Source organism: Grammomys surdaster, unplaced genomic scaffold (assembly GCF_004785775.1).
Source record: "Grammomys surdaster isolate TR1022 unplaced genomic scaffold, NIH_TR_1.0 126153, whole genome shotgun sequence".
NCBI lineage: Eukaryota > Metazoa > Chordata > Mammalia > Rodentia > Muridae > Grammomys > Grammomys surdaster.
The window spans coordinates 9,074,300-9,088,501 of NW_021620961.1; the positions used below are offsets into that span (position 1 = coordinate 9,074,300).

Sequence of the window (14,202 nt, forward strand, 5' to 3'; positions counted from 1 at the left end):
TATCTGAATATTTTTATTTGCATATAAAATATGCATATATCATGAGTGCTTGTGTGTCTATTTGCATGTGTAGTAAAACAAAGTTTGAAATATATAGTATGAATAACATTATATGTTTTTATTTTGTAGCCTATTATTTTGCTCTCAGTATAGTCACTTTGAGTGAAACTATGAGAAATGGCACAATCTCCTTTAGTTTATTAAATGACCTTGGAGTATTGGAATACCCAAGGCTGTATGAGTAAGTACTATTTATTATTTATTTCTTTGACAGATCAACCATTTGCTAATTTGCATATTTGTGAATGGCTTAGTAGATAATTTGTAATAAAATTTCTAAATGAAGAGGCTAAAATATTAGTAACATTTTATATATCATGTTCTACCTTCTCATGCTATAGGACAAAATTAAACACGAAACAGATAGATAGCACATGGTTTCCAGCTCATGGCCACAAATGTTAGAGGAATAGGTAAAGCCATTTTGTGGGCATGTCTTTGACTCTTAATTCTAGTGTTCCTTCTTAACATCTTGCTTGCTTACGTTTTTGAGCTTTCGAACAGTATCATTTTCATGGTGTCATAAATAAAAATCTTGTGCCATCAATTAATGATAATGTGACACAAATTTAACATTCAGAGATCCCTGAATCCCAAAACTCCCAAAGACATGTTGAATACACCTTTTCTTCAATGCCAATTGACTTTTTACATATGTATAATTCAACATATACATTTCTAAAGTTACATAACCTTTAAGCACAATCTCAGCTCAAATTTGCTGATGATCTATTTATTGCTTAGATTCTTAAAATACGAAATAAAATTTCTCTTAAACAAAAGAATGATATAAAGGTGAATGTATATTTTGAAATTGTAGTTTCCAATGTGCTGGTTTAAACTATTACAAAGTCATTTAATAGTGAAACTGTTTTTATGTCTGGTGACTGAGTAAACTAAATTTTATTTGGCAAATAACAGGCAATAAACTGGCTTCAACTTTGACCTGTTATTGCTGACCTCTGAGTTGCAGGAGATACAGTTGCTACGTCCAAACTTTACTGTTGTCACATCTTAGCTACAATACCAAAAACTGGCCAATAGGATATATTCTATGGCCAATATATTGTACCTTGTGTCTAAATATAGTATAACCTACAGATTGAGTCAGTTGTCAATTAAGAGAAAGAAAAGCATCCACGACTAGATGAAAGTTTAATTGTAGAACAATGGTAACCTTCTTAATATTGTAGTTCTACAAACATTTAATTTAAAAATCTGCAATGGCATAAAATATTATACATAACCATAGTAGATGTACTTTGTAGCATAGAAAAAAATATGTCAAACTTTGATATTCGTGAAGATCACAAGAAAATAGTACACATTGGCAAAGTACTGGAAATCTTCAAGGTGACATGAAACTAAGAGCTTCCATCATGGATGCTGTGAGCATTGTCAGGAACAAAATCCTGGGTCAACATCAGAGCAGTGAAAAAATTACATGAGTATTTTCATATTGTATTATATAAATATATTTTTAAATTCATAAGAATCACAGATTAACGGTGTCATGAAAATGGAAGTGTGAAATAATTTTTTCTCCTCTCTTTCACCTTTTTTCAGTCTCTTAAAGAAGATACAAAACACATCATAGAAGAATTTTGATCCAAACTCATTACATCTGTCAGGGTCCACATTTCATTAAGAGAACTTTAAATTCCTTTCACCCAAGCTTCTGATATGTTATGTGTTCTAATACAAAATATTATTCAGTAAATAGTTTCTTAATATTTATCTCTTAAATTGGATAAAGTTTTTGTATATTTATACATATATACATTTTATCATTTATTTTTACTAGAAATATACTGTTACCTTTTAAATTAATTCTAATACATTACTTATGACTAAATATATTTAGATTTTTAAAGTACTTCAGGGCATTCAACCTGAAATAGCGGTATTGTTCAGAAGGAACCAAAACACTGGTGGAAGTAATGCATAATTGAATGTAATGAGCTTCAGGATAGATTACCACACAATAGGCTGTGAGAAGACAGCAAAGGAGTCAGTGCCCCTGAAAGTAAGGCAATCTCATAAGCAAACTGGGAGAAGTTGCTTTTTAAAGTCATTAAGAGCGCACAGACTACACTGTCGACACAGTTGCTTCAATTTTTTTCAATGTGTAAAGAAATTTGTTCTGAGTTATTTTGCAAACAGTTAAACACTGTGAAACAATGATGTATTTTGTTTATAGTGGATTCAGGATATAAAGGGATAAAACTATGGGAACAGATTCTTTATAATATGTTTACTGAAGTGTGGCCATTGTTTTTCTATTAGAGTTATTTGGCATTTGAAACTTTGTCCAAGTAAGAGAAGAATCAAAGAATCTTAAAAGTCATCGCATGTCCCCTTCAAGAACCCAAATAGGAACATTTGTTCTTTGTCCAAAATGTGCAATATTATATAGAGAAAAGTAGGATCACCTATGACTATTTAAGGATTCCTCCTCTTTCTGTCAGTCTCACCCCTCATTCTCTTATACGTGATCTGTGAACACTACATTTTTTCTTTTTTCTTTTGTTTCTTTTCCTTTTCTCTTTCCTTTGTGTTTTTTTTTGTTTTTTTCTTTGTTTCTTTCCTTCTTTTTTTTTTTATCTTTGTAAATTAGGACTCCACTGCAAATATACTGGCTCATAATTTTCAAACATATTGTTGTGGTATGATCATTTTTTTCCATATCAAATGTAATGTGTGGTGCGTGCGTGTGTGCGTGTGTGTGTGTGTTTATATGTGTGTGTGTGTGTTAGAAGGGAGAGTACAAATGGTACTTGCATATATGTCAGAGTCCAAGGACAATTCTTGGGTATTGAGTCTCTGCTTCTACCATCTGTACTCAAGGAATGAAACTCAGGTTGTCAGGTGTGGTAGCCTCTTATCCATTGGGCTGTATCACCACACCTCACTGTAGGCTTCTAAGTAGGCGTCTAAGGGGACATGAGCATTAGATATTCAGATTTGAGTAGTCACTCAGATGAGTGACAGTGAGATTATAGGAAATTTGAGAGTCTTCAGAGATGGCATTTCAGTGATAGACAAAAGGAATTAGACAAATTTGTTGGAATAAAAAAAAGAACAAGAGATATTCTAGAGGTTTGGAGGCTTCTAAATCTATGTGTGATGTGGTTTTATGATTCATCTGAAGTGTGTAGTTGATTAATGCAAACCAATCTAGATCTAGAATAATTTCAAAATTTGAACAGTGAACCCTCAAAAATGTTGAAATAAAAACCCTGTTGAGTTGAGTTGAGTATCTACAGAATGTATCCAATTTAATAATTCACTAAATGTTTTGAGAGAAAACATGCTAAGCATTGGAGGTTTTTAAAAAATATATTAGATCTGTCTTTAAATATTTCAGACTAGTGCACCAGATAGACTTTAAATTAATAATGAAACAAAAATTACGATATCCATCATTCCTCCAGTTTTAATAATTGTTTACACTGAGAAAATCTGATCTCAATTGAGGAAAAGAGGATAGAGAGATGGAGGAGGACAAAGAGGGTGTGTGTGGGTGGGGAGGACAAATTGGGAACTGCGTTGGGGGAAGGAGAAATAGAAGAGAGAAGAGGAGAGAGGAGAGAACACGTTGATATTGAGGAAATACAAGTCCAGGCATTTGGAACCCATGAGGAAGGTGGGAATTTGTAGTGACATTCCTAACTGGGTGTGTTGCAGTAACTCTGAGATATGTGCATACGCTCTTTCAAACACATTGCGATATGTTTAATGAAGCTATATCCTGGAGGGAAAATTGAGTAACCCTGTCAGAACAAGAACAGAGAGATGTAGTTTGGAGGGAATGGCGTCATCCTTTGGAAAGCCTAACTTATATGAAGAATTTAAGCGATAGTAGAGCAAGGAATGGTCAAGGTTGGCAGGAAATACTGTGTTCCAAGTGCTACCCTCTGTTCTAAACGGACTCTTACCTCTGCTTCAGCACTTTGTCCTGCAAAACAGGTACATATTTCAGTGAAGATTTCCCCATATTTTCTTTTTTCTCCTTCCTTCCCTTTCTCCTTCTCATTGTTTTCTTCTTTTTTCCTTTCTTCTGACCCAAATCCTGTGGTTCTTCTGGCCTACCTCTTTTATATCCTTAATTTTATCCACTGAGAGATGGCAGTACAGAGGACTTTGTTTTGTTTGGATTTGGCCAAGATCATAATGCTGGGAATTATCTTATGGACTCATATTTCTGGTACACAGAGATGAAGAAATTGGGAAGGAGTAATAAACAGAATTTACAAGTCTTTTTTTTATAGCACATGATTAATAGATGGGTGAATTCTAGAAAGCAATTTGTATTTTTTGTTTCTGTTTCTAGTTTTTGGGTTTTTTTTATATTTAAAATGGCCATTCTTTTTTCCCATTTTTATTTTTTTATTAAGTATTTTATTTATTCACAATACAGATGTCATCCCCTTTCCCCATTTCCCCTCCCTAGAACACCTTATCCCATCCCTCCTCCTCCTTTATGCTTTTATACCATTTTGATTACATGCATGCATTAAGGTCAGTTCTAGCAATACAATAGATGCAAATAGTCAAGGAACAAGCAAGGCAATAAACACAAATAGTCAAAGGAAAAGCAAGGCATTAAACCCAATTACATGAACACTCCCCTGATCACTGTTTTTAAGGGCTTATCAGGATGACCAAAGTATCTTCCCTGTCCTAGCCCTAGGTCATTTTCACATCTGAAGCCTACTTCCTGGTTCTACCCTAAAATTTAGATTCCTGTCTGAAATTACTTCTTTGTTCTAGCCTAATATTTAGGTTCCTGTCTGAGATCACTTTTTTATTCTAGCCTAAGATTTAGATTCTTGCCTGAAATTACTTCTTTGTTCTAGCCTAACATCAGATTCCTCCCTGAAGCCTACTTCCTTGTCCTTGGCCAATGTCATATTCCTGCCAAGCACCCCATTTCCTTGTTTTTGGCCCATGTCAGATTCTTGTAAAATGGTCATTCTTATAAAAGTTGAAAAAGGAAGTTTCTGGCTAAATGAAGTCCAAGCATATGCCTGAAGCATGGATACCGTCCTTATACCTTGAGGGTGGTCATGAAATTATGCTTACAAAATCTTACTTTTCATTTGTTTTTTCTGAGACAGTTTCTCTGTATAGCCCTGGCTGTCCTGGAACTTACTCTGTAGACCAGGCTGGGCTCGAACTCTGAAATCCACCTGCCTCTGCCTTCCATGTGCTGAGATTAAAGATGTGTGCCACCACTTCCCGGCTTACTTTTCATTTTAAATCTCAGTGTTTTGTTGACAATTTCTTTAAGGAAAATTATTCTAAAGAATGTTAGAGAGGGTTGTTTTTCACTTGTACTCTTTGTCAATTGAAGGAACTGTGATGTTTGAAGAAGGATCTATAAAGTCAAGTACAGATAAAACAGTCTTAGACACAAGTGTACACTCCACGTGTCTATATGGGAATGCATTGATTCTTACTGTTGTTCTACTCAGTTTTGTCTGACCTCCTCCCTATAAAATTTTCCTTTGTGTTCTGCTTCATTATTATTATATTGGTTTAAAAATATATTTAATTTATTTACATGTTGAACATATAATTTTTTTCTATGTAGGAAGAGCCAGTCATTTGCTTATCTTCAAGAAGTCAAGATTCTTGCTCAGTTTGTAAATGATATTGTGAACATTTCACATATTTGCATGACATATTTTCCATCTACAAATCCTTACTGTTCCACGTGCAAGTACAGAATACAGAGCCTCATGTTAAAATCACTCACACATCCAGAAAGGTAGGAAATGGAAATTTTAATTACAATATTTTTGTCTTAATATTAAAAGTTCTCTGTAAGTTTTGGGTAAGAATTTATGGATTCAAGCGTTGGTTAATTTTATTATTAACGAATCCTAGAATGTTAAAAATATATTATAAATATTATAAAATGGTATACAATGTATTTATTTTGTCTTGAGTGATACTAAGGATTGTTTTGAATCACATTGTCTAAGCAAGAGAGAAAACACACAAACACACATAATTTCACAAGGTATTACAAGGGTGGGGAATTTACACCACATATCCCTTGAAGGTTTGTCAATATTTTCTTTTGTTCATTTTTGTTTGTAAGCTCAAAAATAATGTTACTAGAGTTTACGAAAAAATAAAAGAATCAGCAAGCTGTAAATCTCAGCAGCTTCAATGAAGATTAAGACAGAGAAATGGAAGAGAAGTAGAGAAAACAGACTTTTTGTGTTAGGGTTAATCACAAGAGTCTGGGTAGGATTCCTACTACCATTGAAAAGGTCAGGCATTGGTCTGGAACTGTAATGCCAGTGCTGCAGGAAGAGACAAGGGGAATCACCAAGGCTTGCTTGCCAGCCAGCCTAGACCATACAGAAACCTCCAACTTTAGTAAGGTATCCTATTTCAAAGAAATAAGGTAGAAAATGATAGTGAAATATGTCAACTTTGTGTTCTGGCCTTCGCATGTGCAGGCATAGGTAGATGCACCACACATCATACATACATGCATACATGCATATCTCATACATATCCCACCTCATATTCACATCACCACAGAAATAGTTTGTGAATTGGTTGTAATCTCTTAATTTGTTGTACTATTTCTATTTTCACCCACCTTTTATCTATCTATCTATCTATCTATCTATCTATCTATCTATCTATCTATCTTTTTTCTATATATCAATTGGTGTATAATTTGAATTCCCAATTATCTTTTATAAATAAAAGTGCAGTACAGAAGATAAGTCGTTGAAGAAAGTAAAAAAAAAAAAGTAGTGATATAGTGATATCTGTATGTGTGTATGAGTGCATTCAGGAATGTACATGTGTGTGTGCTAATATTTTAGATATCATTCTTCAAGCACCATTGACATTTTATTGAAGATGAGGGTCTCTCCCTGGCCTCATAACAATGGGCTGCAGTAATCTGTTAAATTTATGAGAACGCCATTGTGCCATTCTTTTTATGTGAGTGCTAGAGATCCAATTCAGGTCCTCATCTTGTTACTGACTGAGGTATTTCCTGAAGCTGAGAACATACATTTAGATGAGTTTTATATTCACAGAGGAGTGTGGAGAAAGTTAAATGTAAATCATTTTGTAATTTCATTATGATAATATATATACCCTTAATAAAAAATTTTAAAAGAGTGGTGCAAAACAGAAAGTACCTCATTTTTAAAATTGTGTTATTTGGTTTGTTGCCATCTAGTTTCCTGAGTTCTTTATATATTTTGGATATCAGTCCTCTGTCAAATATGGATTTGAGAACATTTTTTTCCCATTCTGTAGACTACCATTTTGTCCCTTTGATAGTGTCCTTGCCTTACAGAAATTTGTCAGTTTCGTGAAGTTTAATTTATAAATTGTTGATTTTGATTCATATGTAATGTTTCAACCAAGACATAATTATTAATATTTTTGTTTTTGCATAACTGTTTTATCAGCTGATGTTTATGCAGATACATTCTTTATAGTACTCATTCATAGCTTAAGAAAAAAATAAGATACAGTCTTTAGTATGAACAGCAGTGCATAAAACACATAGGTATGAGATTTTGTTCCCTAAAACATAAACTGTGGGTGAGTTGTGATAATTTACTAGATTTATAAAACTTACATGCCATTCCTTTGACTCTGAAAATAAAAATCTAAAGTACACTCTCTATATATCTAGTGAGGCTCTTAATATCTTCTGACTAGTGATAGCAATGCTAACAGGTATTTGGATGAAAGTATATTTTGTTTCATTAACTAGAGAATCGATGTAACTATGCAGTAGCCTTTTCTCTTTAGATACGGCCATACGGAAAATACATAGTCTTATGAGAATTCAGACTGCCAAACTGGGGCTTATGTGAGTTACTAAGGATGTGACGCCTTATGACCCACCATAATTTGCACAGCCTTGATAAGCAATTATATCTCCAGATACAGTTTGTTAGAAACCACACAGAATCTCCTCCCAGCAACTCCTAGTAAATAAGATGGTAGACTAGAGGAACTAAGAAACATGGATGATTTCCAGAAAACTGACTACCCTCCTGTTTTAAAGATTAATACTAAATATTTCTTAGTGGTATGTATTTGTATGGCTTTTAGTATGTGTAGGATTTCAGTTACAACCAGAAAAAAATTTAGACTATTTTCTTCACTAGAGTTTATTAGTGATAACTGACCTTTGGTTTTCAGCTCCACTTCCAACCCCTACCTGCTCTGACTGGCTCATACTTTTCCAGATATTATAAACACAGGATTATAGGTCATTGTAAATGTGGCATTTTACATGTGGCTGCTGTCTATATCACTGAGAATGGATAGCCTAATTCACAAACAGGAAGCAGAGAACATCCTGCAGATGGAGGGATGCTTCTGAAATAGGAAGCCAATTCCAGTCTCACTCCTTCTCCCAAGAGCCACACCTCCTAATCCTTTCTGAACTACCACCAACTGAGGACCAAGTATTGAAATGCCTGAGGCTTATGGGAGACAGCTCATTCAAACCACCACAACTAGGTTTCTTTTTGGTTTTATTTTGTGACTGCTACTTGATGGCTGCTTGGTTTTAGTTTTTTCAACAGCTATGAAAATATAGCTTGTTGTTAATTGGCATTTTTCAAATGGCAATGATGAGATCATTTGTACTCCTGCATTTGGGCATTTATACATTTAGCTAAATGAGATTAATGGTAGTGTAGGTTAATTGTTGCTCTGGCTTTTCGTTTTCTATTTGTGTGTGTGTGTGTGTGTGTGTGTGTAAATATAACTTCAAGTATGAATTCATGTGTTTGTTCTGGCATACGTACATATGTGAAGGCACGTGTATTGTAATGGCTAGAGATTATAGTCAGCAATTTTCTTTACTCAACTTTGATTTTTTTGGAACCTAGCATTCCACTGAATCTGAGCCAATGGATTCTGTTTCATAGGAGATAACAGCAAGTTCTAAGGAATTGGAATCTCTCCTTGCCCCACCCGAGTCCTGGATTACATGGGTGATGGGGCTTCTAACTTCTGTTCTGTTTGCATGGGAAGAACTTTACCAAATCGATATTCTCAGCTCCTTCTTTAGATGCTTTTGCTGATAGGGGCATGTTCTCACCTGATTTAAGTTACTTTCTAAAGTGATTTTCACAACAGTGTTTTGTATTGTGGCTGCATTATTAAGGAAGTACAATATAACATCTTTGAAAAATTCCTCATGTTTTCTTTGCCCTGAAACAAATTTTACTTTCAGTACTTTTACAAGTCACTATGGTGTCTGTTGCCTTGATTGTATTAAAAAGTCTATTGGTATATTTTCTTTGGATAATCATTTTTTTCTGAATTGGAACAGTTAGATTATAATATGCCTGATAATTTTGTTCACATATCTTGGCCTGCTGTAAGAAATTAATTATATAATATTATAATATTATATAATATTGTACTATAATAACTTTAAAGCATAAAAGGTAAAAAAAATCATATTTTCTTCTATGAAGGAATTTGATAAATTAATTCTTGCCTTTGAATCCCATTGTCCTGGCTCTGCAGATTTTGTTCTTTTTCTTTTTTTGTAAGATTCTATCTAAAGTTTCAACCACATCTTGAATTTATTTTTGTTTCTATATCATTTATCTAAATTCTTTGGGGATTCTTATTTCCTTTCACCTCCCATGTACTTCAGATCCTCTCCTCTTCCATTTCTCTTCAGAAAAGAGCAGGTCTCCCTGGGATGTCAACTGAACACAGAACAGGTTGCAATAAAACTAGGCAAATACTTTCATATCAAGTCTAGATGAGACAACCCGGTTGGAGGTAGAGCATCCCAAGAGCAGATGAAATAGAAAGAGACAGTCCTTTCCCTCCACTGTTAGGAGTCCCAAAAGAACAGCATGCTACAAAACCAGAACATATATGCAGATGATGCAAATCAGACCCATGCAGGCTCCCTGGCTATCATTTTAGAGACTCTGTGAGCTCCCGTGAGTCCTGCTTATTTGATTCTGGGGGCTCGTGCTCTCTTGGAGCTACAAGCCTCTCTGCCTTCTATAGTTCTTCTTCCTCTTTCTCCTTTTCATGTTTCCATGACTGCCTACTAGTTGGCTATGGATCTCTGTATTTTCTATCAGTTGTGGGATGAAGCCTCTCTGTTGGCCTAGGTACAAATTTGTTCTTCTGTTGGGTGTGGCCTGCACTTTAGCAGGGTTATAAATATATTTTATGACTGGAGAATTTTTATACATATCTTTTAGGTTGATTTCTGTGAAGCTATTAAATTATTTTTGGATAGATGTTCTTTAGAAGGCCTGATTTCATGGTATACTAGGCAGACTTGGAGAAGTATTTAACCTAGGTTAATTTACTTCTACCCTTTAAACATATTTAAAGCACACTTTAGCTAGCTATTGACCTGTATGTTGTGAAATTACACTTCTCTAGCAGTTAAGACAAGGTATATTTCTGTCTCTGTATTGATGCTTAAAATTTTTCTCTAAGTTGTTTTGCAAAGGAGTATTAGAAAAGTAAATTTGACAAATCATGTAAAGCTCTCAGGAAGATTTTTTTAAAATGCATTTTTTATCATTTGTTTTGTTATTTATAGATTGCAGTAAAAACTAAATTGGATTTAATTTCAGATATTATCTTAGAATCTTATTACTTCCAATATTATTAAAGTGTATGTTATATCAATGAAATATTTTCCTCTTGTATTAATATGTAGTAAGCAAAATATTAGAATTATAATATTTAATGTGTATGCTAAAATAAAAAATATAAAAACATTTTTCCTCTTGGGACTTGTAACAAGTAAACATTTTCTTTGAAATAGTGTTTTCATGAGAAAGCAGGACATATTCATTGTATAAGATAAAACACTGAAAGTCAGGGCAGTGAAAATAGATGGCTTTTCATGATGTAAAGAGAAAGAAAACTAAACTCTTGCATACGTACTGGCAAAATTTAAGGTTTGTAGGCATACACATCTGCTTACACTGGTCTTATAATTTTTCACATGTCTTATGAAGTGAGGGTTATTTGATATAACATATTATACATGCCAATAATCTAAATCCATGGTGATTAGTTTGTGAGCTTCTTTATATTTTAAAAAATGAAAGAAGATATCCTTGCTTTGTTCATACATCTTAGACATGCAGTCTGGAAAGGCACTGAGCAGCTGAGGCAACTTGTTTACTTGTAGGTTTGATACATTTTTAATGTAAAAAAGAGTATAAAAATGTGGCACAGGAAATTCAAGTATTGAAAGCCATATTCGTGCATAAATACAGCAGAATAGAATAAGAATTGCTATAAGTTTTTGAGGGACTAGAAATCTTCCCTCCACTTTTCTTTAATTTATTTTAGAAATTGTGTTTATTTCATGTGCATGTGTATTTTACCTATGTAAGCAACCTTGCACTCCTTGCATGTAGTGCCTCCATATTCCAGAAGAGGGAATCCAATCCCCTGGAACTGTCTATAGCTGCTTTTTGGTTGCTGGAAATGAATCCCCCATAATCCTTTGCAAGAGCAAGAAGTGCCTTTAACTACTAGTCATATCCAGTCCTCAGAAGCACACACTATAACATAATGGAAGCTGCTTCTGCCAATGTCTGAAACTTTTTCCAGTATGTGAATAGCGTCATTCTATAATTCTAGTGCCACCATGTGAAAATGAACGTTGTAATCAGTCTTTTACTACTTCATGCATGAAGTATCCTCTGTTAATTTTTAAGATGATCAATGTTTATATTATATATGCAAACATAAAATGTATTTCTTATAAAAGTCAAGGATTTTAAACAAAATCTGCTTTTGAGTGTTTTATAACATTGATAGCTGTAATGATTTATGCCTGAGGTTCCTACATATACAGGATAGAGCAGAAGGTTTAAAGTGAACTCAAGACCAACCTGAGCTATGCAATAAGACAAACAAATAAACAATAAGCAATAACAACAAAACACCCAATAGGATTTCCACCAGCTAGGAGGTTGATAAATGTAAGATAACCTGTATGGTTGTCTTGACTTCTTTTGACATAGCTACTATTGATGGTTAGTTTATTTCTATCACTTGTTAATTTTTTCCCTTTCATAGATTTTTATGAAACTTTTGCTATTTAATTTAATTTCTTGTGGTAATGATTTAAAATCAGCTTCTACTCAAACCAACTATCTAAGCTGTGGCGGCTCTGCCTAGCTCAGCCTCCATGTTTCTTGGCAGGAGGCCATGTGTGTGCAGCTAGAACCGGCCAGCCAGAAACACCACCCCTGCCACCCACAAGACACCAGTGTGGGGGATGGCTCTACAAATCTTCCACGCTGTCTCTGCAAGGCTAGACATTGCCCAGACCATCCTGCCATCCACACAGGCCCAGTAGAAAAATGAGACTTTAATGCTTAAAGATTAATCAAAGGCTTTATATGTTTGATATTGCTCAATAACAATATGCCCACAAGAAGAGAGTTGTTTCCCAATTAACTAATCTAAATAAAAGTTATTACCCATGACTGCTCACCTTACCTGTGTGGCTCTCCATTGTTCCTACATCTCTGCTCTCAGTAACTCTTCCTCTTCCTTTTCCCCTTCCCCTCCCTATTCTTCCTCTTCCTCTCCCTATTCCTCCTCTTCCTCTCCTTATTCCTCCTACCTTAGCTCCTCCTACAGGTTTTTATGTTTGGTTTTTGCTTCTGTCTGCAAGTTTCTTCAAAGATTAACAGGAAAATAAGCATCTGGACAAGAGTCCTAATTAACCACAATTGTTTGATATATTAGTCATCTCAAATACTGTATACGCAGTCTCATAAAATGTATAATATAATACATGGTGTTATTTCCATTCTAAAGAATGGCAAAATGGTTGAAGTAATGCATGTAGATAAATATGTTTCATATGTCACTCTCTCTCTCCTTGGAGTTAGTCATGATGGAAAGAGTATTATAACTACTTACTAATTTCAATAGCACTGTTTATTGCCCTATACAATTATTCTATATAATGTGAACATCTTGTAGAGTAGCAGAGATAGAAGTGAAAATGGGAATAATTTTCCTTCTCTTAAGTATGTTCTCTATGATATCCCTACACAGAGGAGACAAATGAATTCAGTTGTACAGCATTGTTATAATGCCCTTCTTTTGGAAAACTAGTTAGTTACAGAATAGACTATTCTTATATTACATTAATACATTAAAAGGAAATAAAATTGGTGCCTTACTAATAACTGTTTCCCCTTTTTTTCTCTTTCAAAGACCACCAATATGTAAGTATAATTTTGTACTTAAAGAAAGAGTACAGATAGAATTTCAACCAGATGCATGCAACACGCAGATGGGGTGAACGCCTTCTTTCATCCAGTTTAAAACTATGGACTAACAAATTTGTCAATTGCATCAATGTAACAAGCCACTGCTTTAGAATGCGTTATATTCAGTCTGTAATTCAGGTATATCTATTTTAATACATTTTGGAGAATCAAAATTAAAAAACAAAGTAAGCACATGACAAAGCACATTTTGACTATATTCTAAAGCTGTTTGTTTCTCCTTACCTGCTTCCTAGCTGAATTTTAGCAATGAATGTTGACATCTGCTACTTAACTTAATAAAATGAATATATTAAAAGCACAGTTCCTAAGGGAAATGGGAAGTTTAGTGATTTGCAGTAGAGCAGATTCAATATTACTGTACATCTCTATTATGGAAAATACATTTAAATGTTTTTTGAGAATATATTGTTTAGTGAAATAAGTTGGGTTCATGTGAACCTTGTGAATATGAAGAACTTGTTATGTACTGCAAATAAGGGTGTTGTGCTATTGTGCTCAATAAATTAATAATTTATGGACCTACATTGCTTAAGATGAAATCCTAAGATGATAGGATTTTTGAGTAGATTAATTTGACTTTTTCCATCAGTCGTATAAGAAATGTTTGTGAAATTTACTCAATAAAATTATGAATAGTGTCTGTCCCCATGATGACAAAAATAAACATGATTCTACCTAATAGTCACACGGATCGTTATTATTTTTGGAACTTAATAACCTATCAAATTTTATGAAACCTCATGAAACAAGACTTGTTACATAATGGATAAGGAGAACTAGCATAAAAATGCTGAAGATTAGTATATAACTCAAATTC

General features: G+C 34.0%; 1 protein-coding gene across 1 annotated transcript in view; it reads left to right on the forward strand.

The window, feature by feature from the left end:
* The window catches only part of Lipi (lipase I), a 56,287-nt gene extending 42,357 nt beyond the window's left edge, over window positions 1-13,930 (forward strand). Inside the window, exons 9-11 of the mRNA XM_028757235.1 lie at window positions 130-241; window positions 5,657-5,833; window positions 13,309-13,930. Of these exons, the coding sequence (XP_028613068.1) occupies window positions 130-241; window positions 5,657-5,833; window positions 13,309-13,396 (377 nt within the window). The 3' untranslated portion in view covers window positions 13,397-13,930. The remainder of the gene's footprint in view (window positions 1-129; window positions 242-5,656; window positions 5,834-13,308) is intronic.
* The last annotated feature ends 272 nt before the right edge of the window (window positions 13,931-14,202 follow it).